Here is a 25190-nt window from a genome sequence, read left to right as displayed (position 1 = left end):
CTCTGTGACATGACATAAATACAGTACATAGAAGACATTAAGACGTTGTCGCTGGTGGAAGTTATCGTTGGACTTGTCAGGAGGAGGAAAGTGCCACAGTCCCAGTCTCTTCTCTTGGTCTTATCATCGTGTCTATTCATGATGTGTCCTTGATTTCCTTGATTGACACGGTAGCTTGTGAAAGTCACGCCTCTTGTCTTGTCTTCACATCTCAGCATCCGTTCTCAGGTACGATCCTGCACTTGAGGATCTTCAGGTAGTTCTGGACCTTGTTGGAGTCCCGTCTGAAGCAGTAGAGTAGGTCGTGGTCGCTCATGGCCTGGGACTCTCCGCTGGTGTCTGACGAGGGGTCCAAGGCCTCAGGGGAGGACAGGCCACTCAGGGAGTTACTGATCATCCCCAGGTGCTGCATCTGAGAGAGAGAGACACAGACAGTGGATTGTTAGAGACAAAGAATTTTACTTTCTGTACATATTGCAACATGAGGTGTGTGTGTGTGTGTGTGTGTTCCTTCTCTCGTGAGTTATCACATGCCAACCCAGTAGCAGAGCGAGGATTGTCTAGTGACATCCTGGTTGGCATCTCCATTCGTCACTGACTCAGTGGTGGTGTCAACATCAGTCTACACAATGTCACTAGGGATCAAGCTGCTATAGGACTCTCTTTTCACTATAATATGCTCAAGGCTAACTCTGTCTTATTTGCTTTAATTTGCTTTCTCTCTCTCGCTCTCTCTCTCTCTTTCACTCTCTCTCTCTCCCTCTCTCTGTCTCTGTCTCTCTCTCTCTCTCTCTCTCTCTCTCTCTCTTTCACTCTCTCTCTCTCTCTCTCTCTCTCTCTCTCTCTCTCTCTCTCTCTCTCTCTCTCTCCCTCTCTCTGTCTCTCTCTCTCTCTCTCTTTCACTCTCTCTCTCTCTCTCTCTCTCTCGCTCTCTCTCTCTCTCTCTCTCTCCCTCTCTCTGTCTCTGTCTCTCTGTCTTTCTCGCCCCATCTCTGTGATTAATTCAGTCACATTATAACTCTTACATAAAGCCATAGGCAATGTTTAACATAATCATCTTAACAAATAGTAATGATGGATTCAAGTGATGATTATTTTCTAGAATTGAGCCTCAGTCAAGTAGAAATGTTTATGTAGAAGGATCCGCCCCTTTTTAAATTTTTGCCTAAAATGACATACTGCCGGTAGCTCAGGACCTGAAGCAAGGACATTCATATTCTTGATTCCCTTTGAAAGGAAACACGTTGAAGTTTGTGTAAATGTGAAATGAATGTATAACACATTAGATCTGGTAAAAGAAACATGCGTTTTTTTGTACCATCATCTTTGAAATGCAAGACAAATGCATTTTTCCAGTCCAGGCACTATTTAGATGTTGGTCACTAGATGGCAGCAGTGTTTATGCAAAGTTCTGGACTTTTATTTTACTAGGCAGGTCAGTTAAGAACAAATTCCTATTTTCAATGATGGCCTAGGAACTGCCTTGTTCAGGGGCAGAACGACAGATTTGTAACTTGTCAGCTCGGAGATTTGAACTTGAAACCTTTTGATTACTAGCCCAACGCTCTAACCACTAGGCTACCCTGCCGCCCCAACTGATCCAATGAAACATTGCATTTATGTTCAAAATGTTGTATTAAGACTGCCCAAATATGCTTAATTGGTTTATTAATAACTTTTCATGTTCATAACTGTGCACTCTCCTCAAACAATAGCATGGTATTATTTTAGTGTATTAGCTACTGTAAATTGGACAGTGCAGTTAGATTAACAAGAATTTAAGCTTTCTGCCAATATCAGAAATGTCTATGTCCTGTGAAATTTTCTTGATACTTACAACCTCATGCTAATCGCATTAGCCTATGCTAGCTCAACCGTCCCATACCCTATCAGCCACCTTCTCCCCCCATCTTCCTCTTACCCTATCAGCCATCTTCTCCCCTCGTCTTCCTCTTACCCTATCAGCCACTATCTCCCCCCCGTCTTCCTCTTACCCTATCAGCCATCTTCTCCCCCCGTCTTCCTCTTACCCTATCAGCCATCTTCTCCCCCCGTCTTCCTCTTACCCTATCAGCCATCTTCTCCCCCCGTCTTCCTCTTACCCTATCAGCCATCTTCTCCCCCCGTCTTCCTCTTACCCTATCAGCCATCTTCTCCCCTCGTCTTCCTCTTACCCTATCAGCCACTATCTCCCCCCCGTCTTCCTCTTACCCTATCAGCCATCTTCTCCCCTCGTCTTCCTCTTACCCTATCAGCCATCTTCTCCCCCCGTCTTCCTCTTACCCTATCAGCCATCTTCTCCCCCCGTCTTCCTCTTACCCTATCAGCCATCTTCTCCCCCCGTCTTCCTCTTACCCTATCAGCCATCTTCTCCCCTCGTCTTCCTCTTACCCTATCAGCCACTATCTCCCCCCCGTCTTCCTCTTACCCTATCAGCCATCTTCTCCCCTCGTCTTCCTCTTACCCTATCAGCCATCTTCTCCCCCCGTCTTCCTCTTACCCTATCAGCCATCGTCTCCCCCCGTCTTCCTCTTACCCTATCAGCCATCTTCTCCCCTCGTCTTTCTCTTACCTTATCAGCCACCTTCTCGACTCCCTTGCGGAGCTCGTGCACCATGTAGCTCATCTCCAGTGCTTTGTTGGAGCTGAAGTTGTTGAAGTCATCCTGGTGAACCATGTTCTGGTGGAACTGCCACAGAGGATCCTTCCATGCTACCAGCAGCTTCAGAATCACCTCCGTTAACTCCTCTCTCTGAGGAGAGAGAGAGAGAGAGAGAGCGAGTAGAATTGTATGTTCTTGTAGAGTTGGTTATTGAGTGTTGAAAGAGAGAAGACAGACACAAGCAAAGACATAGAAGCAGTCTACATCTGGAGACAGACATGGGTACTACAGGAAGCAGAGAGGGGTAGTACCCTCAGGGAACAGACAAGGTTACTACAGGGAGCAGAGAGGGGTAGTACTCTCAGGGAACAGACAAGGTTACTACAGGAAGCAGAGAGGGGTAGTACCCTCAGGGAACAGACAAGGTTACTACAGGAAGCAGAGAGGGTAGTACCTTCAGGGAACAGACAAGGTTACTACAGGAAGCAGAGAGGGGTAGTACCATCAGGGAACAGACAAGGTTACTACAGGAAGCAGAGAGGGGTAGTACCATCAGGGAACAGACAAGGTTACTACAGGAAGCAGAGAGGGGTAGTACTCTCAAGGAATAGACATGGGTACTACAGGAAGCAGAGAGGGGTAGTACCATCAGGGAACAGACAAGGTTACTACAGGAAGCAGAGAGGGGTAGTACCATCAGGGAACAGACAAGGTTACTACAGGAAGCAGAGAGGGGTAGTACCATCAGGGAACAGACAAGGTTACTACAGGAAGCAGAGAGGGGTAGTACCATCAGGGAACAGACAAGGTTACTACAGGAAGCAGAGAGGGGTAGTACCATCAGGGAACAGACAAGGTTACTATAGGAAGCAGAGAGGGGTAGTACCATAAGGGAACAGACAAGGGACAAGGTTATTACAGAAAGCAGAGAGGGGTAGTACTATGGTAAACAATGGTTGATTAAACAGAGTTGTAAGACTCACAGCCAGTCTCTGCGCGTTCTCTTTGCCATTAGGGGTTAGTATGGTGGCTGTATGGCAGTGGCGGTTTATCCTGCCAATATGATTTCTGCTTGGCAAAACATATTGCTCCTGAAGGAGGGAAGAAGAAAGGAGAGAAAGAGGAATTGAGTTGACAGGGAAGACGTAGGTAGAAATCAAAAGGTCAGCGAGTCAAAGGAGCTGCATCTCTGAAGAGCAAAGCCTTCGAAAGCAAAGAAACAGAAAGCTTGTAGAACCTTTAAAGGGATAGTTCACCCAAATCACAAAATTATAATAGACTGCTGTCTAACCTTGGCAATAGACTGCTGTCTTACCTTGGCAATAGACTGCTGTCTTACCTTGACAATAGACTGCTGTCTTACCTTGGCAATAGACTGCTGTCTTACCTTGGCAATATACTGCTGTCTAACCTTGGCAATAGACTGCTGTCTAACCTTGGCAATAGACTGCTGTCTAACCTTGGCAATAGACTGCTGTCTAACCTTGGCAATAGACTGCTGTCTAACCTTGGCAATAGACTGCTGTCTAACCTTGACAATAGACTAATGTCTTACCTTGACAATAGACTGCTGTCTGACCATGACAATAGACTGCTGTCTAACCTTGGCAATAGACTGCTGTCTTACCTTGGCAATAGACTGCTGTCTTACCATGGAAATAGACTGCTGTCTTACCTTGACAATAGACTGCTGTCTTACCTTGGCAATAGACTGCTCTCTTACCTTGGCAATAGACTGCTGTCTTACCTTGACAATAGACTGCTGTCTTACCTTGACAATAGACTGCTGTCTAACCTTGGCAATAGACTGCTGTCTAACCTTGGCAATAGACTGCTGTCTAACCTTGACAATAGACTAATGTCTTACCTTGACAATAGACTGCTGTCTGACCATGACAATAGACTGCTGTCTAACCTTGGCAATAGACTGCTGTCTTACCTTGGCAATAGACTGCTCTCTTTCCTTGGCAATAGACTGCTGTCTTACCTTGGCAATAGACTGCTGTCTAACCTTGGCAATAGACTGCTCTCTAACCTTGACAAAAGACTAATGTCTTATCTTGGCAATAGACTGCTCTCTTATCTTGGCAATAGACTGCTCTCTTACCTTGACAATAGACTGCTGTCTTACCTTGGCAATAGACTGCTGTCTTACCTTGGCAATAGACTGCTGTCTTACCTTGACAATAGACTGCTGTCTTACCTTGACAATAGACTAATGTCTTATCTTGGCAATAGGCTGCTCTCTTATCTTGGCAATAGACTGCTGTCTTACCTTGGCAATAGACTGCTGTCTTATCTTGGCAATAGACTGCTGTCTGACCTTGGCAATAGACTGCTGTCTTACCTTGGCAATAGACTGCTTACAGGGTAAGGAAACCAACATGAAATTTTGTCATTTGGGTGAACTATCACTTTAAACATGCAATTTCCTCTTACTAAATTGAAACCAGCAAAAAAAATGGCGCCCGAGGAAATGGCAGCAGTTTTACAGGCGCCCAACCAATTCGCCCAACCAATTGTGGTATTATGTATTTTTTTCCCGCGTTATTTGTAACTTATTTTGTACTGGATGTTTCTGCAACCGTATCTTACAGCAGAAAAGAGCTTCTGGATATCAGGACAGCGATCACTCACCTCGGATTAGTTATTAGTATTAATAATTAGTAATTATTTTTCTACAACAAGCAGGACGCACAGGACATTCTCCAAACAGCCGACAGGGACAACATCCCCATTATTTGCAAGAGGAAGAAACGCAGGTACAGGGGACACCAAGCGGGACACCGAGCGGGACACTGAGCGGGACACTGAGCGGGATGCCTCGTGGGGACCCGCAGATTGCGAGAGGGAAAGCTGCCGTTACCGTCAATACTACTCACCAACGTGCAATCACTGGACAATAAATTAGACGAGGTACGATCACGAATATCCTACCAACGGGACATCAAAAACTCTAATGTCCTGTGTTTCACAGAAACGTGGCTGAATGACGACATGGATATTCAGCTAGCGGGATATACGCTGCACCGGCAAGATAGAACAGAACACTCCAGTAAGACTGGGGGGGGGGGGGGGGTCTGTGCATATTTGTAAACAACAGCTGGTGCACAAAATCTAAGGAAGTCTCTAGATTTTGATCGCCTGAAGTAGAGTATATTGTGATAAATTGCAGGCCACACTACTTGCCTAGAGAGTTCTCAGCTATACTTTTCGTGGCTGTTTATTTACCACCACAGACAGATGTTGGCGCTAAGACCGCACTCAGTCAGCTGTATAAGGAAATAAGCAAACAGGAAACCACTCACCCAGAGGTGGTGCTCCTAGTGGCCATAGTCTTTAATGCAGGGAAACTTAAATAAGTTCTACCAAATTTCTATTAACATGTTAAATGTGCAACCAGAGGGAAACAAATTCTAGATCACCTGTACTCCACACACAGAGACACATACAACGCTCTCCCTCGCCCTTCATTTGGTAAATCCGACCACAACTCTATCCTCCTGATTCCTGCTTACAAGCAAACATGAAAGCAGGAAGCAGCAGTGACAGATGCAGCAGATGCTAAACAACAGGACTGCTTTGCTGTCTCAGACTGGAATATGTTCTGGGATTCTTCCGATGGTATTGAGGAGTACACCACATCAGTCACTGGCTTAATCAATAAGTGCGTCGAGGATGTCATCCCCACAGTGACTGTACGTACATACCCCAACCAGAAGCCATGGATTACAGGCAACATTCGCATTGAGGTAAAGGGCAGAGCTGCTGCTTTAAAGGTGCGGGACTCTAAACTTACAATAAATCCTGCTATGCCCTGCGACGAACCATCAAACAGGCAAAGCGTCAATACAGGGCTAAGATTGAATCATACTACACCGGCTCCGATGCTCGTCTTATGTGGCAGGGCTTGCAAACTATTACAGATTACAGAGGGAAGCACAGCCGCGAGCTGCCCAGTGACACGAGCCTACTAGACGAGTTAAATCACTTCTATGCTTGCTTCATGGAAAACAACACTTAGGCATGCATGAGAGCATCAGCTGTTCCGGACGACTGTGTGATCACGCTCTCCGTAGCCGACGTGAGGAAGACCTATAAACAGGTCAACATATACAAGGCTGTAGGGCCAGACGGATTACCAGGACGTGTGCTCCGGGCATGTGCTGACCAACTGGCAGGTGTCTTCACTGACATTTTCAACATGTCCTTGATTGAGTCTGTAATACCAACATGTTTCAAGCAGACCACCATAGTCCCTGTGCCCAAGATCACAAAGGCAACCTGCCTAAATGACTACCAACTCATAGCACTCATGTCCGTAACCATGAAATGCTTTGAAAGGTTGGTAATGGCTCACATCAACACCGTTATCCCAGAAACCCTGGACCCACTCCAATTTGCATACCGCCCAAACAGATCCACAGATGATGCAATCTCTATTGCACTCCACACTACCCTTTCCCATCTGGACAAAAGGAACACTTATGTGAGAATGCTATTCATTGACTACAGCTCAGCGTTAAACACCATAGTACCCTCAAAGCTCATCACTAAGCTAAGGATCCTGGGACTAAACACCTCCCTCTGCAACTGGATCCTGGACTTCCTGACAGGCCGCCCCCATGTTGTAAGGGTAGGTAGCAGCACATCTGCCACGCTGATCCTCAACACTGGAGCCCCCCAGGGGTGCGTATTCAGTCCCCTCCTGTACTCCCTGTTCACTCATGACTGCATGGCCAGGCACGACTCCAACACCATCATTAAGTTTGCAGACGACACAACAGTGGTAGGCCTGATCACCGACAACGACGAGACAGCCTATAGGGAGGAGGTCAGAGACCTGGCCAGGTGGTGCCAGAATAACAACCTATCCCTCAACATAACCAAGACTAAGGAGATGATTGTGGACTACAGGAAAAGGAGGACCGAGTATGCCCCCATTCTCATTGACGAGGCTGTAGTGGAGCAGGTTGAGAGCTTCAAGTTCCTTGGTCTCCACTTCACCAACAAACTAGAATGGTCCAAACACACCAAGACCGTCGTGAAGAGGGCACAACAAAACCTATTCCCCCTCAGGAAACTAAAATGATTTGGCATGGGTTCTGAGATCCTCAAAACGTTCTACAGCTGTAACATCGAGAGCATTCTGGCTGGTTGCATCACTGCCTGATATGGCAATTGCTCGGCCTCCGACCGCAAGGCACTACAGAGGGTAGTGCGTACAGCCCAGTACATCACTGGGGCTAAGCTGCCTGCCATCCAGGACCTCCACACCAGGCGATGTCATAGGAAGGCCCTAAAAATGGTCAAAGACCCAGCCACCCCAGTCATAGACTGTTCTCGCTACTGTATATAGCCTCGCTAATGTATAAAGCCCCTCTACTGTATAGAGCCTCTCTACTGTTATTTTTCAGTGTCTTTTTACTGTTGTTTTTCATTCTTTACTTACCTATTGTTCACCTAATACCTTTTTTGCACTATTGGTTAGAGCCTGTAAGTAAGCATTTCACTGTAAGGTGACACCTGTTGTGGTCGGCGCACATGACAAATACACTTTGATTTGATTTAATGATCTGCTACATGACATGTTGAAAGACTGTTGTTCTTAACGTCAAGATTTACATCTTAAAATCCTCTTTTATACATCTGATTATCCCAAACCAATATGTCACATCAACAACCACACAGTGTTATGGTGGGTTCTGTCATTAGTGACAGAGACAGACAGAGAGAGAGAGAAAGAGACGAGGACTGTGTCATTAGTGACAGAGATACAGAGAAAGAGAGAAAGAGACTAGGACTGTGTCATTAGTGACAGAGACAGACAGAGAGAGAGAGAAAGAGACGATGACTGTGTCATTAGTGACAGAGATACAGAGAGAGAGAGAAAGAGACTAGGACTGTGTCATTAGTGACAGAGACAGACAGAGAGAGAGAGAAAGAGACTAGGACTGTGTCATTAGTGACAGAGACAGACAGAGAGAGAGAGAAAGAGACTAGGACTGTGTCATTAGTGACAGAGATACAGAGAGAGAGAGAAAGAGACTAGGACTGTGTCATTAGTGACAGAGACAGACAGAGAGAGAGAGAAAGAGACGAGGACTGTGTCATTAGTGACAGAGACATACAGAGAGAGAAAGAGACTTGGACTGTGTCATTAGTGACAGAGATACAGAGAGAAAGAGACTAGGACTGTGTCATTAGTGACAGAGATACAGAGAGAAAGAGAGACATAGACTAGGACTGTGTCATTAGTGACAGAGATACAGAGAGAAGAGACTAGGACTGTGTCATTAGTGACAGAGATACAGAGAGAGAAAGAACGAGAGAAAAGAAAGAGGTAACCTTGAGCATACTAGAGAAAGATAAGGGGACTTACGAATTCAGAGTGCAGGTCACTGGAGATGCTGTGCATCCTGGCACTGTGCTGGATGACCCGGTCAAAGAGGTCTGCCAGGGAGAGGAAGTGGCACCCCGCCTGGCCGTGGACACAGATGGGCGCCGCGCTCGCGCTGCCACTGCCACGCAGCTCCACACACAGCAACACCATGAGCAGAGCCCACACTGGAAGAGAGAGGGAGAGAGGGAGAAGGATGAGGATGATGAGATACATAGAGAGGAGGTTGAAGGAGTTGAGAGAGAGGAGGGCAATAGAGGGAGAGGACAGGATCCTCTCACTAGCCAGGAGCAGCACTGACACTGGCAGAGAGAGAGCGAGAAGAGGAACAGAGAGAGGTGTGGATGGGATCCTGTCTCACAAGGCAGATGCAGCACTCAAACTGGTGGAAATATAGAGGGAGAGGGGAACAATGAGAAGAGCAATGAGAAGGGGGAAAGGGCAGGATAGAGGGATGAGGACAGGAGGGAGAGGGGAACACTGAGAGAGGAATAGAAGGAGAAGAGGATGAAGAGAGACAACACTGACACTGACAGAGGAATAGAAGGAGAAGAGAGACAACACTGACACTGACAGAGGAATAGAAGGAGAAGAGGATGAAGAGAGACAACACTGACACTGACAGAGGAATAGACAGAGAAGAGAGACAACACTGACACTGACAGAGGAATAGAAGGAGAAGAGAGACAACACTGACACTGACAGAGGAATAGAAGGAGAAGAGGATGAAGAGAGACAACACTGACACTGACAGAGGAATAGAAGGAGAAGAGGATGAAGAGAGACAACATTGACACTGACAGAGGAATAGAAGGAGAAGAGGATGAAGAGAGACAACACTGACACTGACAGAGGGATAGAAGGAGAAGAGGATGAAGAGAGACAACACTGACACTGACAGAGGAATAGAAGGAGAAGAGGATGAAGAGAGACAACACTGACACTGACAGAGGGATAGAAGGAGAAGAGGATGAAGAGAGACAACATTGACACTGACAGAGGAATAGACAGAGAAGAGAGACAACACTGACACTGACAGAGGAATAGAAGGAGAAGAGGATGAAGAGAGACAACATTGACACTGACAGAGGAATAGAAGGAGAAGAGGATGAAGAGAGACAACACTGACACTGACAGAGGAATAGAAGGAGAAGAGAGACAACACTGACACTGACAGAGGAATAGAAGGAGAAGAGGATGAAGAGAGACAACACTGACACTGACAGAGGAATAGAAGGAGAAGAGGACGAAGAGAGACAACATTGACACTGACAGAGGAATAGAAGGAGAAGAGGATGAAGAGAGACAACACTGACACTGACAGAGGAATAGAAGGAGAAGAGGATGAAGAGAGACAACATTGACACTGACAGAGGAATAGAAGGAGAAGAGGATGAAGAGAGACAACACTGACACTGACAGAGGAATAGAAGGAGAAGAGGATGAAGAGAGACAACACTGACACTGACAGAGGGATAGAAGGAGAAGAGGATGAAGAGAGACAACACTGACACTGACAGAGGGATAGAAGGAGAAGAGGATGAAGAGAGACAACACTGACACTGACAGAGGAATAGAAGGAGAAGAGGATGAAGAGAGACAACACTGACACTGGATAGTGACTGACTGGTTGAGGGAGGAAGAGGAAAAGAGAAAGGGAAGAAGAGGTGGTAAAAAGAGGAGAGAATCTAGTTCCACAGGCAGAGGCATGCATGTATAGCTCCTCAGTCCCTGGTCCCTGGTCCTTGCACCCTGCTCCCTGCTCCCTGCTCCCTGTTCCCTGCTCCCTGGTCCTTGCTCCCTGCTCCCTGGTCCCTGGTCCCTGGTCCCTGCGCCCTGGTCCCTGGTCCCTGGTCCTTGCTCCCTGGTCCCTGGTCCTTAGTCCCTGGTCCCTGGTCCTTGCTCCCTGCTCCCTGTTCCCTGTTCCCTGGTCCCTGATCCCTGGTCCTTGGTCCCTGGTCCTTGCTCCCTGCTCCCTGCTGTCTGGTTCCTGCTCCCTGCTCCCTGCTCCCTGCTTCCTGCTCCCTGCTCCCTGTTCCCTGCTCCCTGCTCCCTGCTCCCTGCTCCCTGCTCCCTGGTCCCTGCTCCCTGCTCCCTGCTCCCTGCTCCCTGCTCTCTGCATGCACTGCCTGGCTTGTTCTTAGAGGTAGCTACCTTGTTTGATGTTGTTCCTGGACATTCTGTGTTGCTTGGTGGTATTTTTGAAGCTGGAGGATGTACAGTGACACACAGCTATTTAAAGGGACCAGGAGTATTAAGGAAAGGGTCTCTCTCTCTGTCATCATGTGATGACCACAATCATTTAGGAGGGGAGGAGAGAGAGACAGAGGTTTGCGTGAGTTTTCATTCGCCCTCAATTTTCTCTTTCTGTTTTTTCATCAGATCATGATGGAAGTCGGCTTCACATCCCAAAGCGGATGGGACAAATCAGGACAGATACAGGGTGAAAATGCTCATTCAGTTCACCCCCCAGCCCCTTCACCAGTTTCACTGTCATTCATTAGGCTAGTTAAGTGCATAAGCGATGCTCAGAAAAAAGGTGCTATCTAGAACCTAAAAGGGTTCCACGTCTGTCCCCATAGGAGAACCCTTTGAAGAACCCTTTCTGGTTCCAGGTAGAACCCTTTTGGATTCCATGTAGAACACCTTTCTACAGAGGGTTCTACATGGAACCCAAAAGGGTTCTACCTGGAACCAAAGAGGGCTCTCCTTTGTGTACAGCCAAGGAACCCTTTTGGAACCCTTTTATCTCAGAGTGTACAGTAGTATGGTACTGCCATTCACACTGACCAGCTCCCATGTTTCTCACATGGTGATGACTTCATCCACGTGTTAAACTCATTCCACGGAGGGCCGCGTTCTGTAGTGTACAGGAGGATGGTACTGCCATTCACACTGACCAGCTCCCATGTTTCTCACATGGTGATGACTTCATCCACGTGTTAAACTCATTCCACGGAGGGCCGCGTGTCTGCAGGTTCTCGCTCCTCCCTTGTAATTGATTGATAAATGAAGGTCACTAATAAGTAATAAGTAATAATAAGGAACTCCCCTCAGGTGGTGGTCTATGTCTTAATTGAAACCAAAAACCTGCAGACACTCGGCCACACTCTGTGGAATGATTATGACATCCCTGATTTAAATGATCAATGTATTGATCAGTAAGTGAAAGCAAACCTTGTTGATTGTTTTCAATATTATCTCTGTCCTTGTTCTGTAGTGTTCAGTAGTGTACTGTAGTGTTCTGTAGTGTTCTGTAGTGTACTGTAGTGTTCTGTAGTGTACTGTAGTGTTCTGTAGTGTTCTGTAGTGTACTGTAGTGTACTGTAGTGTACTGTAGTGTTCTGTAGTGTACTGTAGTGTACTGTAGTGTTCTGTAGTGTACTGTAGTGTACTGTAGTGTTCTGTAGTGTACTGTAGTGTTCTGTAGTGTACTGTAGTGTACTGTAGTGTTCTGTAGTGTACTGTAGTGTACTGTAGTGTTCTGTAGTGTACTGTAGTGTACTGTAGTGTTCTGTAGTGTAATGTAGTGTTCTGTAGTGTACTGTAGTGTACTGTAGTGTTCTGTAGTGTACTGTAGTGTTCTGTAGTGTTCTGTAGTGTACTGTAGTGTTCTGTAGTGTACTGTAGTGTTCTGTAGTGTACTGTAGTGTTCTGTAGTGTACTGTAGTGTTCTGTAGTGTTCTGTAGTGTTCTGTAGTGTTCTGTAGTGTACTGTAGTGTTCTGTAGTGTACTGTAGTGTACTGTAGTGTTCTGTAATGTACTGTAGTGTTCTGTAGTGTTCTGTAGTGTTCTGTAGTGTACTGTAGTGTTCTGTAGTGTACTGTAGTGTACTGTAGTGTTCTGTAGTGTACTGTAGTGTACTGTAGTGTTCTGTAGTGTACTGTAGTGTTCTGTAGTGTACTGTAGTGTACTGTAGTGTTCTGTAGTGTACTGTAGTGTTCTGTAGTGTACTGTAGTGTACTGTAGTGTTATGTAGTGTACTGTAGTGTACTGTAGTGTTCTGTAGTGTACTGTAGTGTTCTGTAGTGTACTGTAGTGTACTGTAGTGTTCTGTAGTGTACTGTAGTGTTCTGTAGTGTTCTGTAGTGTTCTATAGTGTACTGTAGTGTTCTGTAGTGTTCTGTAGTGTTCTATAGTGTACTGTAGTGTTTTGTAGTGTTCTGTAGTGCACTGTAGTGTACCATAGTTTTCTACTGTTCTGTAGTGTACTGTAGTGTTCTGTAGTGTACTGTAGTGTTTTGTAGTGTTCTGTAGTGCACTGTAGTGTACTGTAGTGTACTGTAGTGTTCTGTAGTGCACTGTAGTGTACCGTAGTTTTCTACTGTTCTGTAGTATTCTGTAGTGTTCTGTAGTCTAGTCTAGTGTTCTATAGTGTACTGTAGAGTTCTGTAGTGTTCTGTAGTGTACTGTAGTGTACTGTAGAGTTCTGTAGTGTTCTGTAGTGTTCTGTAGTGCACTGTAGTGTACCGTAGTTTTCTACTGTTCTGTAGTGTTCTGTAGTGTTCTGTAGTGTACTGTAGTGTTCTGTAGTGTTCTGTAGTGTTCTGTAGAGTTCTGTAGTGTTCTGTAGTTTTCTGTGGTGTACTGTAGTGTTCTGTAGTGTACCGGTTTGGGTCAAGAACTGCAACGCTGCTGGGTTTTTCACGGTCAAAGGTTCCCTATGTGTATCAAGAATGGTCCACCACACAAAGGACATCCAGCCAACTTGACACAACTGTGGGAAGCATTGGAGTCAACGTGGGCCAGCATCCCTGTGGAATGCTTTTGACACCTTGTAGAGTTCATGCCCAATGAATTGAGGCTGTTCTGCAACTCGATATTAGGAAAGTGTTCCTAATGTTTGTTATACTCAGTGTACACTTACCCTGTAGTCATTTAGCAGATGTTCTTATCCAGAGCCACTTACAGTTAGTTCATCAATCTTAATATAGCTTGGTGGGACAAGCACATATCTCAGTCATAGTAAGTACATTTTTTCCTCAATAAAGATGTACTCTGGTACTGCTTGCCATGTGGTAGCAGAGAGAACAGTCTATGACTAGGGTGGTTGGAGTCCTTGACAATTTTTTAGGCCTTCATCTGACACCGCCTAATATAGAGGTCCTGGATGGCAGGAAGCTTGGCCCCAGTGATGTACTGGGCTGTACGCACTACCCTCTGTAGCGCCTTAATGTCGGAGGCCGAGCAGTTGCCATACCAGGCAGTGATGCAACCAGTCAGGATGATCTTGATGGTGCAGCTGTAGAACCTTTTGAGGAACTGAGGACCCATGCCACATCTTTTCAGTCTCCTGAGGGGGAATAGTCTTTGTCGTGCCCTCTTCACAACTGTCTTGGTGTGCTTGGACCATGTTAGTTTGTTGGTGATGTGGACACTAAGGAACCTGAAGCTCTCAACCTGTTCCACTACAGCCCCGTCCATGAGAATGGGCGGACTCTGTCCTCCTTTTCCTGTAGTCCACAATCATCTCCTTTGCCTTGATTACGTTGAGGGAGAGGTGTTGTCCTGGCACCACCTGGCCAGGTCTCTGACCTCCTCCCTATACACTGTCTCATCGTTGTCGGTGATCAGGCCTACCACTGTTGTGTCATCGACAAACTTGATGATGGTGTTGGAGTAATTGACTCCCATGCAGTCATGAGTGAACAGGGAGTACAGGATGGGACTGAGCATGCACCCCTGAGGGGTCCCTGTGTTGAAGATCAACTTGGCGGATGTCTTGTTCCCTACCCTTACCACCTGGGGGCAGCCCGTCAGGAAGTCCAGGATCCAGTTGCAGAGGGAGGTGTTTAGTCCCATGGTCCTTAGCTTAGTGATGAGCTGTGAGGGCACTATGGTGTTTAACGCTGAGCTGTAGTCAATGAATAGCATTCACTCATAGGTGTTCCTTTTGTCAGGATGGGAAATGGCAGTGTTCAGTGCAATAGAGATTGCGTCATCTGTAGATCTGTTGGGGTGGTATGCAAATTGGAGTGGGTCTAGGGTTTCTGGGATGACGGTGTTGATGTGAGCCATGATCAGCCTTTGAAAGCACTTCATGGCCACAGATGTGAGTGCTACGGGTCTGTAGTCATTTAGGCAGGTTACCTTAGTGTTCTTGGGCACAGGGACTATGGTGGTCTGCTTGACTATGGTGGTCTATGGTGGTCTGGTCTGGACAGGTTGAAAATGTCAGTGAAGACACTTGACAGTTGGTCAGCTCATGCTCGGTGTACACGTCCTGGTAATACGTCTGGCCCTGCGGCCTTGTGAATGTTGACCTGTTTAAAGGTCTTACTCACATCGGCTAAGGAGAGCGTAATCACACAGTCATCCGGAACAGCTGGTGCTCTCATGCATGTTTCAGTGTTGCTTGCCTCGAAGCGAGCATAGAAGTAATTTAGCTCGTCTGGTAGGTTCGTGTCACTGGGAAGCTCGTGGCTGTGCTTCCCTTATTATATATGATTGCCGTAGCACCTTGTCTGGAAGCCTTGTTTAGACATATGATGAATTTGCTGTTACTACAGGTGGAAAGTGTACTTGTATTAGAAAACATGCAACATGCAACATCCAACATGCAACCAAAATAACAACCAACAAACATGGAACTATACAATCAGTGTGACAGAAGCATGACCAGACATGACCGGGAGGCAGCATTGGCTACATGTCAGCAGTAGTCAGACAGTCATGGGTGAGAATGGCAAGTGAAATGCTCGATAGCTCCAGGAAAAGGGCTGTAAGGTTAACTCAGATCTGTGACGACTGCCTTATGACATCAACCACCAGCGTCATTGGAGCCCTGCAGTGTGTGACTCTGACAATGATCGTTAAGCGTTTCTGTGATGGTGTGTGAGTGGTGTCTGCAGTGTTGTGTGTGTGTGTTGTATTTGGTTTTGATGCATGGGTGTATACATATGTCTGTGTGTAGGGGGGTGTATACAGTATATCTGTGTGTAGTGGGGTATATACAGTATATCTGTGTGTAGTGGGGTATATACAGTATATCTGTGTGTAGTGGGGTATATACAGTATATCTGTGTGTAGGGGGATGTATATCTCTGTGTAGGGGGGTGTATACAGTATAGCTGTGTGTAGTGGGGTATATACAGTATAGCTGTGTGTAGTGGGGTATATACAGTATATCTGTGTGTAGTGGGGTATATACAGTATATCTGTGTGTAGGGGGATGTATATCTCTGTGTAGGGGGGTGTATACAGTATATCTGTGTGTAGGGGGATGTATATCTCTGTGTAGGGGGTTGTATACAGTATATCTGTGTGTAGGGGGGTGTATACAGTATATCTGTGTGTAGTGGGGTATATACAGTATATCTGTGTGTAGGGGGGTGTATATCTGTGTGCAGGAGGTGTGTATACTGTATGTCTGTGTGTAAATACAGTGGGGATAACAAGTATTTGATACACTGCTGATTTTGCAGGTTTTCCTACTTACAAAATGTAGAGGTCTGTAATTTTTATCATAGGTACACTTCAACTGTGAGAGACGGAATCTAAAACAAAAATCCAGATAATCACAGTGTATGATTTGTAAGTAATTAATTTGCATTTTATTGCATGGCATAAGTATTTGATACATCTGTCACGCCCTGACCATAGTTTACTTTGTATTTTCTATGTTTTGGTTGGTCAGGGTGTGATCTGAGTGGGCATTCTATGTTACATGTCTAGTTTGTCCAGTTCTATGTTCGGCCTGATATGGTTCTCAATCAGAGGCAGGTGTTCGTCATTGTCTCTGATTGGGAACCATATTTAGGTAGCCTGGGTTTCACTGTGTGTTTGTGGGTGATTGTTCCTGTCCTTAGTGTTAGTTTGCACCAGTTTAGGCTGTTTCGGTTTTCATTACGTTTATTATTTTGTAGTGTTTGTATTTTGATTCGTGTTTTACGTTTGTTTAATAAACATGGATCGCAATCTACACGCCGCATTTTGGTCCGACTCTCCTTCGCATCAAGAAAACCGTTACAGAATCACCCACCACCAACGGACCAAGCAGCGTGTCAACAGGCAGCAACAGCAGCGTAAAGAGGAATGGACATGGGAGGACGTTTTGGATGGCAAGGGCTGTTACACTTGGGAGGAGATACTGGCTGGAAGAGATCGCCTCCCATGGGAACAGGTGGAGGCACTTAGGAGAGCTGAGGCAGCCGGAGAGAGGAGCCGGCGATATGAGGGAACACGGCTGGCAAGGAAGCCCGAGAGGCAGCCCCAAAAATTTATTGGGGGGGGGCTAACAGGGAGTATGGCTACGCCAGGTAGGAGACCTGCGCAAACTCCCTGTGCTTACCGGGGGGCTAGAGAGACCGGACAGGCACCGTGTTATGCAGTGGTGCGCACGGTGTCTCCAGTGCGGGTGCATAGCCCGGTGCGGTATATTCCAGCTCCGCGTGTCTGCCGGGCTAGATTGAGCGTCGAGCCTAATGCCATGAAGCCGGCTCTACGCAGCTGGTCCCCAGTGCGTCTCCTTGGGCCGGCTTACATGGCACCAGCCTTGCGCTCGGTGTCTCCGGTTCGCCTGCATAGCCCAGTGCGGGCTATTCCACCTCTCCGCACTGGCAGGGCGACCGTGAGCATTCAACCAGGTAAGGTTGGGCAGGCTCGGTGCTCAAGAGCTCCAGTGCGCCTGCACGGTCCGGTTTTTCCAGTACCACCTCCACACCCCAGCCCTCCGGTAGCAGCTCCCCGCACCAGGCTTCCTGTGCGTGTCCTTGGCCCAGTACCACCAGTGCCAGCACCACGCATCAGGCCTACAGTGCGCCTCGCCTGTCCAGCGCTGCCAGAGCCTTCCTCCTCTCCAGCGCTGTCGGAGTCTCCCGCCTGTTTAGCGCTGTTAGAGCCTTCCTTCTCTACAGCGCTGCCGGAGTCTCCCGCCTGTTCAGAACTGCCAGTTAACATAGAGCTGCCAGTTAGCATAGAGCTGCCAGTTAGCATAGAGCTGCCAGTTAGCATAGAGCTGCCAGTTAGCATAGAGCTGCCAGTTAGCAAGGAGCTGCCAGTTAGCAAGGAGCTGCCAGTCTGCATGGAGCTGCCAGTCTGCATGGAGCTGCCAGTCTGCATGGAGCTGCCAGTCTGCAAGGAGCCGCCAGAGCTGCCTGTCTGCAGGATGCCGCCAAAGCTGCCAGTCTGCAAGGAGCCGCCAGAGCTGCCAGTCTGCAAGGAGCCGCCAGAGCTGCCAGTCTGCAAGGAGCAGCCAGGGCCGCCAGTCAGCATGGAGCAGCCAGGGCCGCCAGTCAGCATGGAGCAGCCAGGGCCGCCAGTCAGCATGGAGCAGCCAGGGCCGCCAGTCAGCATGGAGCAGCCAGTCAGCATGGAGCAGCCAGTCAGCATGGAGCAGCCAGAGCTGCCAGTCAGCATGGAGCAGCCAGAGCTGCCAGTCAGCATGGAGCAGCCAGTCAGCATGGAGCAGCCAGAGCTGCCAGTCAGCATGGAGCAGCCAGTCAGCATGGAGCAGCCAGAGCTACCAGTCATCATGGAGCAGCCAGTCAGCATGGAGCAGCCAGAGCTGCCAGTCGACCAGACTCTTCCAGATCTGCCAGTCGTCCAGACTCTTCCAGATCTGCCAGTCGTCCAGACTCTTCCAGATCTGCCAGTCGTCCAGACTCTTCCAGATCTGCCAGTCGTCCAGACTCTTCCAGATCTGCCAGTCGTCCAGACTCTTCCAGATCTGCCAGTCGACCAGACTCTTCCAGATCTGCCAGTCGACCAGACTCTTCCAGATCTGCCAGTCGACCAGACTCTTCCAGATCTGCCAGTCGACCAGATCTGCCAGTCGACCAGACTCTTCCAGATCTGCCAGTCGACCAGACTCTTCCAGATCTGCCAGTCGTCCAGACTCTTCCAGATCTGCCAGTCGTCCAGACTCTTCCAGATCTGCCAGTCGTCCAGACTCTTCCAGATCTGCCAGTCGTCCAGACTCTTCCAGATCTGCCAGTCGTCCAGACTCTTCCAGATCTGCCAGTCGTCCAGACTCTTCCAGATCTGCCAGTCGTCCAGACTCTTCCAGATCTGCCAGTCGACCAGACTCTTCCAGATCTGCCAGTCGACCAGACTCTTCCAGATCTGCCAGTCGACCAGACTCTTCCAGATCTGCCAGTCGACCAGACTCTTCCAGATCTGCCAGTCGACCAGACTCTTCCAGATCTGCCAGTCGACCAGACTCTTCCAGATCTGCCAGTCGACCAGACTCTTCCAGATCTGCCAGTCGTCCAGACTCTCTCAGATCCGCCAGTCGTCCAGACTCTCTCAGATCCGCCAGTCGACCAGATTCTCCCAGATCCGCCAGTCGACCAGATTCTCCCAGATCCGCCAGTCGACCAGATTCTCCCAGATCCGCCAGTCGACCAGGATCTGCTGAAACCGCCAGCCAGCCAGGTTCTGGTAGTTTCTACTACCTGCCTGGGCTTCCTCTCAGTGCTGAGCTTCTTCTCAGTGCTGAGCTTCCTCTCAGTGCTGAGCTACCCATCTGTCCCGAGTTACCTCTGTCCCGAGCTGTCCCTCTGTCCCATGTTATCATTGTGGTGGGTAACCTATTTAGGGACGTTTAGGAGGGGGATTAAAACTGTCATGGAGTGGGGTCCACGTCCAGCGCCAGAGCCGCCACCGCGGACAGATGCCCACCCAGACCCTCCCCTATAGGTTCAGGTTTTGCGGCCGGAGTCCGCACCTTGGGGGGGGGGTACTGTCACGCCCTGACCATAGTTTACTTTGTATTTTCTATGTTTTGGTTGGTCAGGGTGTGATCTGAGTGGGCATTCTATGTTACATGTCTAGTTTGTCCAGTTCTATGTTCGGCCTGATATGGTTCTCAATCAGAGGCAGGTGTTCGTCATTGTCTCTGATTGGGAACCATATTTAGGTAGCCTGGGTTTCACTGTGTGTTTGTGGGTGATTGTTCCTGTCCTTAGTGTTAGTTTGCACCAGTTTAGGCTGTTTCGGTTTTCATTACGTTTATTATTTTGTAGTGTTTGTATTTTGATTCGTGTTTTACGTTTGTTTAATAAACATGGATCGCAATCTACACGCCGCATTTTGGTCCGACTCTCCTTCGCATCAAGAAAACCGTTACAACATCAGAAAAGCAGAACTTAATATTTGGTACAGAAACCTTTGTTTGCAATTACAGATATCATACATTTTATTGTAGTTCTTGACCAGGTTTGCACACACTGCAGCGGGGATTTTGGCCCACTCCTCCATACAGACCATCTCCAGATCCTTCAGGTTTCGGGGCTGTCGCTGGGCAATACGGACTTTCAGCTCCCTCCAAAGATTTTCTATTGGATTCAGGTCTGGAGACTGGCTAGGCCACTCCAGGACCTTGAGATGCTTCTTACGGAGCCACTCCTTAGTTGCCCTGGCTGTGTGTTTCGGGTCGTTGTCATGCTGGAAGACCCAGCCACAACCCATCTTCAATGCTCTTACTGAGGGAAGGAGGTTGTTGGCCAAGATCTCGCGATACATGGCCCCATCCATCCTCCCCTCAATACGGTGCAGTCGTCCTGTCCCCTTTGCAGAAAAGCATCCCCAAAGAATGATGTTTCCACCTCCATGCTTCACAGTTGGGATGGTGTTCTTGGGGTTGTATGAATGAAAGCCACAATTCTTACTGGTTGGTAGATGATCAAATACTTATGTCATGCAATAAAATGCTAATTAAAATTAAAAATCATACAATGTGATTTTCTGGATTTTTGTTTTAGATTCCGTCTCTCACAGTTGAAGTGTACCTATGATAAAAATTACAAACCTCTCCATGCTTTGTAAGTAGGAAAACCTGCAAAATCTGCAGTATATCAAATACTTGTTCTCCCCACTGTATGTGTGTGTAAGGGGGTGTACATGTCTGTGTGTAGGGGAGGTGAATATGGCCCGTTCTACTACAGTTTAGAGGGGGTATTGAGCTGAACATGGCCCGTTCTACTACAGTTTAGAGGGGGTATTGAGCTGAACGTGGCCCGTTGTACTACAGTTTAGAGGGGGTATTGAGCTGAACGTGGCCCGTTGTACTACAGTTTAGAGGGGGTGGCCATGGAGAGGAGGTGGCCCTTGGAGGAGGTGGCCCATGGAGGAGGTGGCCCTTGGAGGAGGTGGCCCTTGGAGGAGGTGGCCCTTGGAGGAGATGGCCCTTGGAGGAGGTGGCCCATGGAGGAGGTGGCCCTTGGAGGAGGTGGCCCTTGGAGGAGGTGGCCCTTGGAGGAGATGGCCCTTGGAGGAGGTGGCCCTTGGAGGAGGTGGCCCTTGGAGGAGATGGCCCTTGGAGGAGGTGGCCCATGGAGGAGGTGGCCCTTGGAGGAGATGGCCCTTGGAGGAGATGGCCCTTGGAGGAGGTGGCCCATGGAGGAGATGGCCCTTGGAGGAGTTATTTGTTGAGAGGGGTACATTGAGAGTGTAAGATAGAGTTAGTTACTGTTGTCTCTTGTCAAATTCGAATGAAGTCACACAAGATTTTCTTGAAGGATGACTCCATGACAGTCTTGATGGGGCGTCTGGTCCATGACAGCCTTGATGGGGCGTCTGGTCCATGACAGCCTTGATGGTACGTCTGGTCCATGACAGCCTTGATGGGGCGTCTGGTCCATGACAGTCTTGATGGGGCGTCTGGTCCATGACAGCCTTGATGGGGCGTCTGGTCCATGACAGCCTTGATGGTACGTCTGGTCCATGACAGCCTTGATGGGGCGTCTGGTCCATGACAGCCTTGATGGGGCGTCTGGTCCATGACAGCCTTGATGGGGCGTCTGGTCCATGACAGCCTTGATGGGGCGTCTGGTCCATGACAGCCTTGATGGTACGTCTGGTCCATGACAGCCTTGATGGGGCGTCTGGTCCATGACAGTCTTGATGGGGCGTCTGGTCCATGACAGCCTTGATGGGGCGTCTGGTCCATGACAGCCTTGATGGGGCGTCTGGTCCATGACAGCCTTGATGGGGCGTCTGGTCCATGACAGTCTTGATGGGGCGTCTGGTCCATGACAGCCTTGATGGGGCGTCTGGTCCATGACAGTCTTGATGGGGCGTCTGGTCCATGACAGCCTTGATGGGGCGTCTGGTCCATGACAGCCTTGATGGGGCGTCTGGTCCATGACAGCCTTGATGGGGCGTCTGGTCCATGACAGCCTTGATGGGGCGTCTGGTCCATGACAGCCTTGATGGGGCGTCTGGTCCATGACAGTCTTGATGGTACGTCTGGTCCATGACAGTCTTGATGGGGCGTCTGGTCCATGACAGCCTTGATGGGGCGTCTGGTCCATGACAGCCTTGATGGTACGTCTGGTCCATGACAGTCTTGATGGGGCGTCTGGTCCATGACAGCCTTGATGGGGCGTCTGGTCCATGACAGTCTTGATGGGGCGTCTGGTCCATGACAGCCTTGATGGGGCGTCTGGTCCATGACAGCCTTGATGGGGCGTCTGGTCCATGACAGCCTTGATGGGGCGTCTGGTCCATGACAGCCTTGATGGGGCGTCTGGTCCATGACAGTCTTGATGGTACGTCTGGTCCATGACAGTCTTGATGGGGCGTCTGGTCCATGACAGTCTTGATGGGGCGTCTGGTCCATGACAGTCTTGATGGGGCGTCTGGTCCATGACAGCCTTGATGGTACGTCTGGTCCATGACAGCCTTGATGGGGCGTCTGGTCCATGACAGCCTTGATGGGGCGTCTGGTCCATGACAGTCTTGATGGTACGTCTGGTCCATGACAGCCTTGATGGGGCGTCTGGTCCATGACAGCCTTGATGGGGCGTCTGGTCCATGACAGCCTTGATGGGGCGTCTGGTCCATGACAGCCTTGATGGGGCGTCTGGTCCATGACAGCCTTGATGGGGCGTCTGGTCCATGACAGCCTTGATGGGGAATCTGGTCCATGACAGCCTTGATGGGGCGTCTGGTCCATGACAGCCTTGATGGGGCGTCTGGTCCATGACAGCCTTGATGGGGCGTCTGGTCCATGACAGTCTTGATGGGGCGTCTGGTCCATGACAGTCTTGATGGGGCGTCTGGTCCATGACAGCCTTGATGGGGCGTCTGGTCCATGACAGTCTTGATGGTACGTCTGGTCCATGACAGTCTTGATGGGGCGTCTGGTCCATGACAGCCTTGATGGGGCGTCTGGTCCATGACAGCCTTGATGGGGCGTCTGGTCCATGACAGCCTTGATGGGGCGTCTGGTCCATGACAGTCTTGATGGGGCGTCTGGTCCATGACAGCCTTGATGGGGCGTCTGGTCCATGACAGTCTTGATGGGGCGTCTGGTCCATGACAGTCTTGATGGGGCGTCTGGTCCATGACAGCCTTGATGGGGCGTCTGGTCCATGACAGTCTTGATGGGGCGTCTGGTCCATGACAGCCTTGATGGGGCGTCTGGTCCATGACAGTCTTGATGGGGCGTCTGGTCCATGACAGCCTTGATGGGGCGTCTGGTCCATGACAGCCTTGATGGGGCGTCTGGTCCATGACAGCCTTGATGGGGCGTCTGGTCCATGACAGCCTTGATGGGGCGTCTGGTCCATGACAGCCTTGATGGGGCGTCTGGTCCATGACAGCCTTGATGGGGCGTCTGGTCCATGACAGTCTTGATGGTACGTCTGGTCCATGACAGCCTTGATGGGGCGTCTGGTCTAACCTAGACACTTCAGACAACAAGCTTTATATTGCATATTGAACAATGCAATATTTTCTCAAAGATAAGGGCTGTGAGGGGTAATTCAATACAGCACCTCTATCGGTATCTGTACTGGCATTTATCTATTCAATTCTGACCTTAAACCAGACTATTTAGTCAAATACAGTATGTTTCTCATATCATGTCCATGTTCCCTTGTTGTCCAGTTTTTCATCAAAACGCAATTGATCTCATCAAAACGCAATTGTTTGTTGACTGACTTTTGGTGACAGTTGAGCCTTGGTAACCATGGAGATTAGCCAGCGTTATGGTTCTGATTGGATCATGATCTTTCTGATAGTCATGTTAGTCTGCAGGTGTAGAGATCCCCGCTGCTACACGTGATAATGGCACATGCATTACTGCGACATCACTGCGTCATCACTGCGTCACTGCGACGCAGCACCTGCCTGTTCCCTCCTTACAGAGGTGGTAGACAACGTGGATGAGCCAGTCAGAATACAAATATTACACTAGTATGCAATTAAAACAGCAAAGGTCCTCTCACCCTCTCTCTCTCTCTCTCTCTGTGTCTATCTCTGTCTCTCTCTCTGTCTCTCTGTGTCTATCTCTCTCTCTCTCTCTCTCTCTCTCTGTGTCTATCTCTGTCTCTCTCTCTCTCTCTCTCTCTCTCTCTCTCTCCGTGTCTATCTCTGTCTGTCTCTCTCTCTCTCTCTCTCTCTCTCTCTCTCTCTGTGTCTATCTCTGTCTGTCTCTCTCTCTCTCTCTCTCTCTCTGTGTCTATCTCTGTCTCTCTCTCTCTCTCTCTCTCTCTCTGTGTCTATCTCTCTCTCTCTGTGTCTATCTCTGTCTCTCTCTCTCTCTCTCTCTCTCTCTGTGTCTATCTCTGTCTCTCTCTCTGTCTCTCTGTGTCTATCTCTCTCTCTCTCTCTCTCTCTGTGTCTATCTCTGTCTCTCTCTCTCTCTCTCTCTCTCTCTCTCTCTCTCTCTCTCTCCGTGTCTATCTCTGTCTGTCTCTCTCTCTCTCTCTCTCTCTCTCTCTCTCTCTCTCTCTGTGTCTATCTCTGTCTGTCTCTCTCTCTCTCTCTCTCTCTGTGTCTATCTCTGTCTCTCTCTCTCTCTCTCTCTCTGTGTCTATCTCTGTCTCTCTCTCTCTCTCTCTGTGTCTATCTCTGTCTATCTCTGTCTCTCTCTCTCTCGCTCTCTCTCTCTCTCTCTCTGTCTCTCTCTCTCTGTGTCTATCTCTATCTCTGTCTCTGTCTCTGTCTCTCTCTCTCTCTCTCTCTCTCTCTCTCTCTCTCTCTCTCTCTCTCTCTGTCTCTCTCTCTCTCTGTGTCTATCTCTATCTCTGTCTCTGTCTGTCTCTCTCTCTCTCTCTCTCTCTATCTCTATCTCTGTCTCTGTCTCTCTCTCTCAATTCAATTCAATTTTAATTAAATGTGTTTTATTGGCATGACGTAACAATGTACTGTACATATTGCCTAATCTTACTTTGGATATTTACAATATTAAGAAAATATCTAAATTGTCAACTGAACAACAGTAACAACAACAACCAAGG

At 48.5% G+C, this 25190-nt stretch overlaps 2 protein-coding genes across 2 annotated transcripts; both read right to left on the bottom strand.

Annotated features, from left to right (window-relative positions):
* LOC139379280 (prolactin-like) lies at positions 1-11187 on the bottom strand. Its single transcript, XM_071122082.1, has 5 exons — positions 11157-11187; positions 8985-9169; positions 3586-3693; positions 2573-2752; positions 1-412 (listed from the first exon to the last, which is right to left on the bottom strand). The coding sequence occupies exons 1-5, from the start codon at positions 11179-11181 to the stop codon at positions 212-214; spliced, it is 699 nt and encodes a 232-aa protein (XP_070978183.1). The 5' UTR covers positions 11182-11187; the 3' UTR covers positions 1-211.
* A 10237-nt stretch (positions 11188-21424) lies between these two features.
* On the bottom strand, positions 21425-23572 carry LOC139379565 (putative uncharacterized protein ENSP00000383309). Its single transcript, XM_071122381.1, has one exon. The coding sequence runs from the start codon at positions 23570-23572 to the stop codon at positions 21425-21427; it is 2148 nt and encodes a 715-aa protein (XP_070978482.1).
* Positions 23573-25190: the final 1618 nt, after the last annotated feature.

The sequence above is a fragment of the Oncorhynchus clarkii genome, chromosome 21 (genome assembly GCF_045791955.1).
Source record: "Oncorhynchus clarkii lewisi isolate Uvic-CL-2024 chromosome 21, UVic_Ocla_1.0, whole genome shotgun sequence".
Classification (NCBI taxonomy): Eukaryota; Metazoa; Chordata; class Actinopteri; order Salmoniformes; family Salmonidae; genus Oncorhynchus; species Oncorhynchus clarkii.
This window is presented reverse-complemented; position numbering and strand designations above follow the sequence as displayed.

Coding starts and splice junctions, on each gene's coding strand:
- LOC139379280 (XM_071122082.1), bottom strand. CDS start 11,181: ATGTCCAGGAACAACATCAAACAAG. Junction 2,753..3,585: donor AGAACGCGCAGAGACTGGCT/GTGAGTCTTACA, acceptor CTCTCTCCTCAG/AGAGAGGAGTTAACGGAGGT. Junction 413..2,572: donor TCGAGAAGGTGGCTGATAAG/GTAAGAGAAAGA, acceptor TCTCTCTCTCAG/ATGCAGCACCTGGGGATGAT.
- LOC139379565 (XM_071122381.1), bottom strand. CDS start 23,572: ATGGACCAGACGCCCCATCAAGGCTGTCATGGACCAGACGCCCCATCA.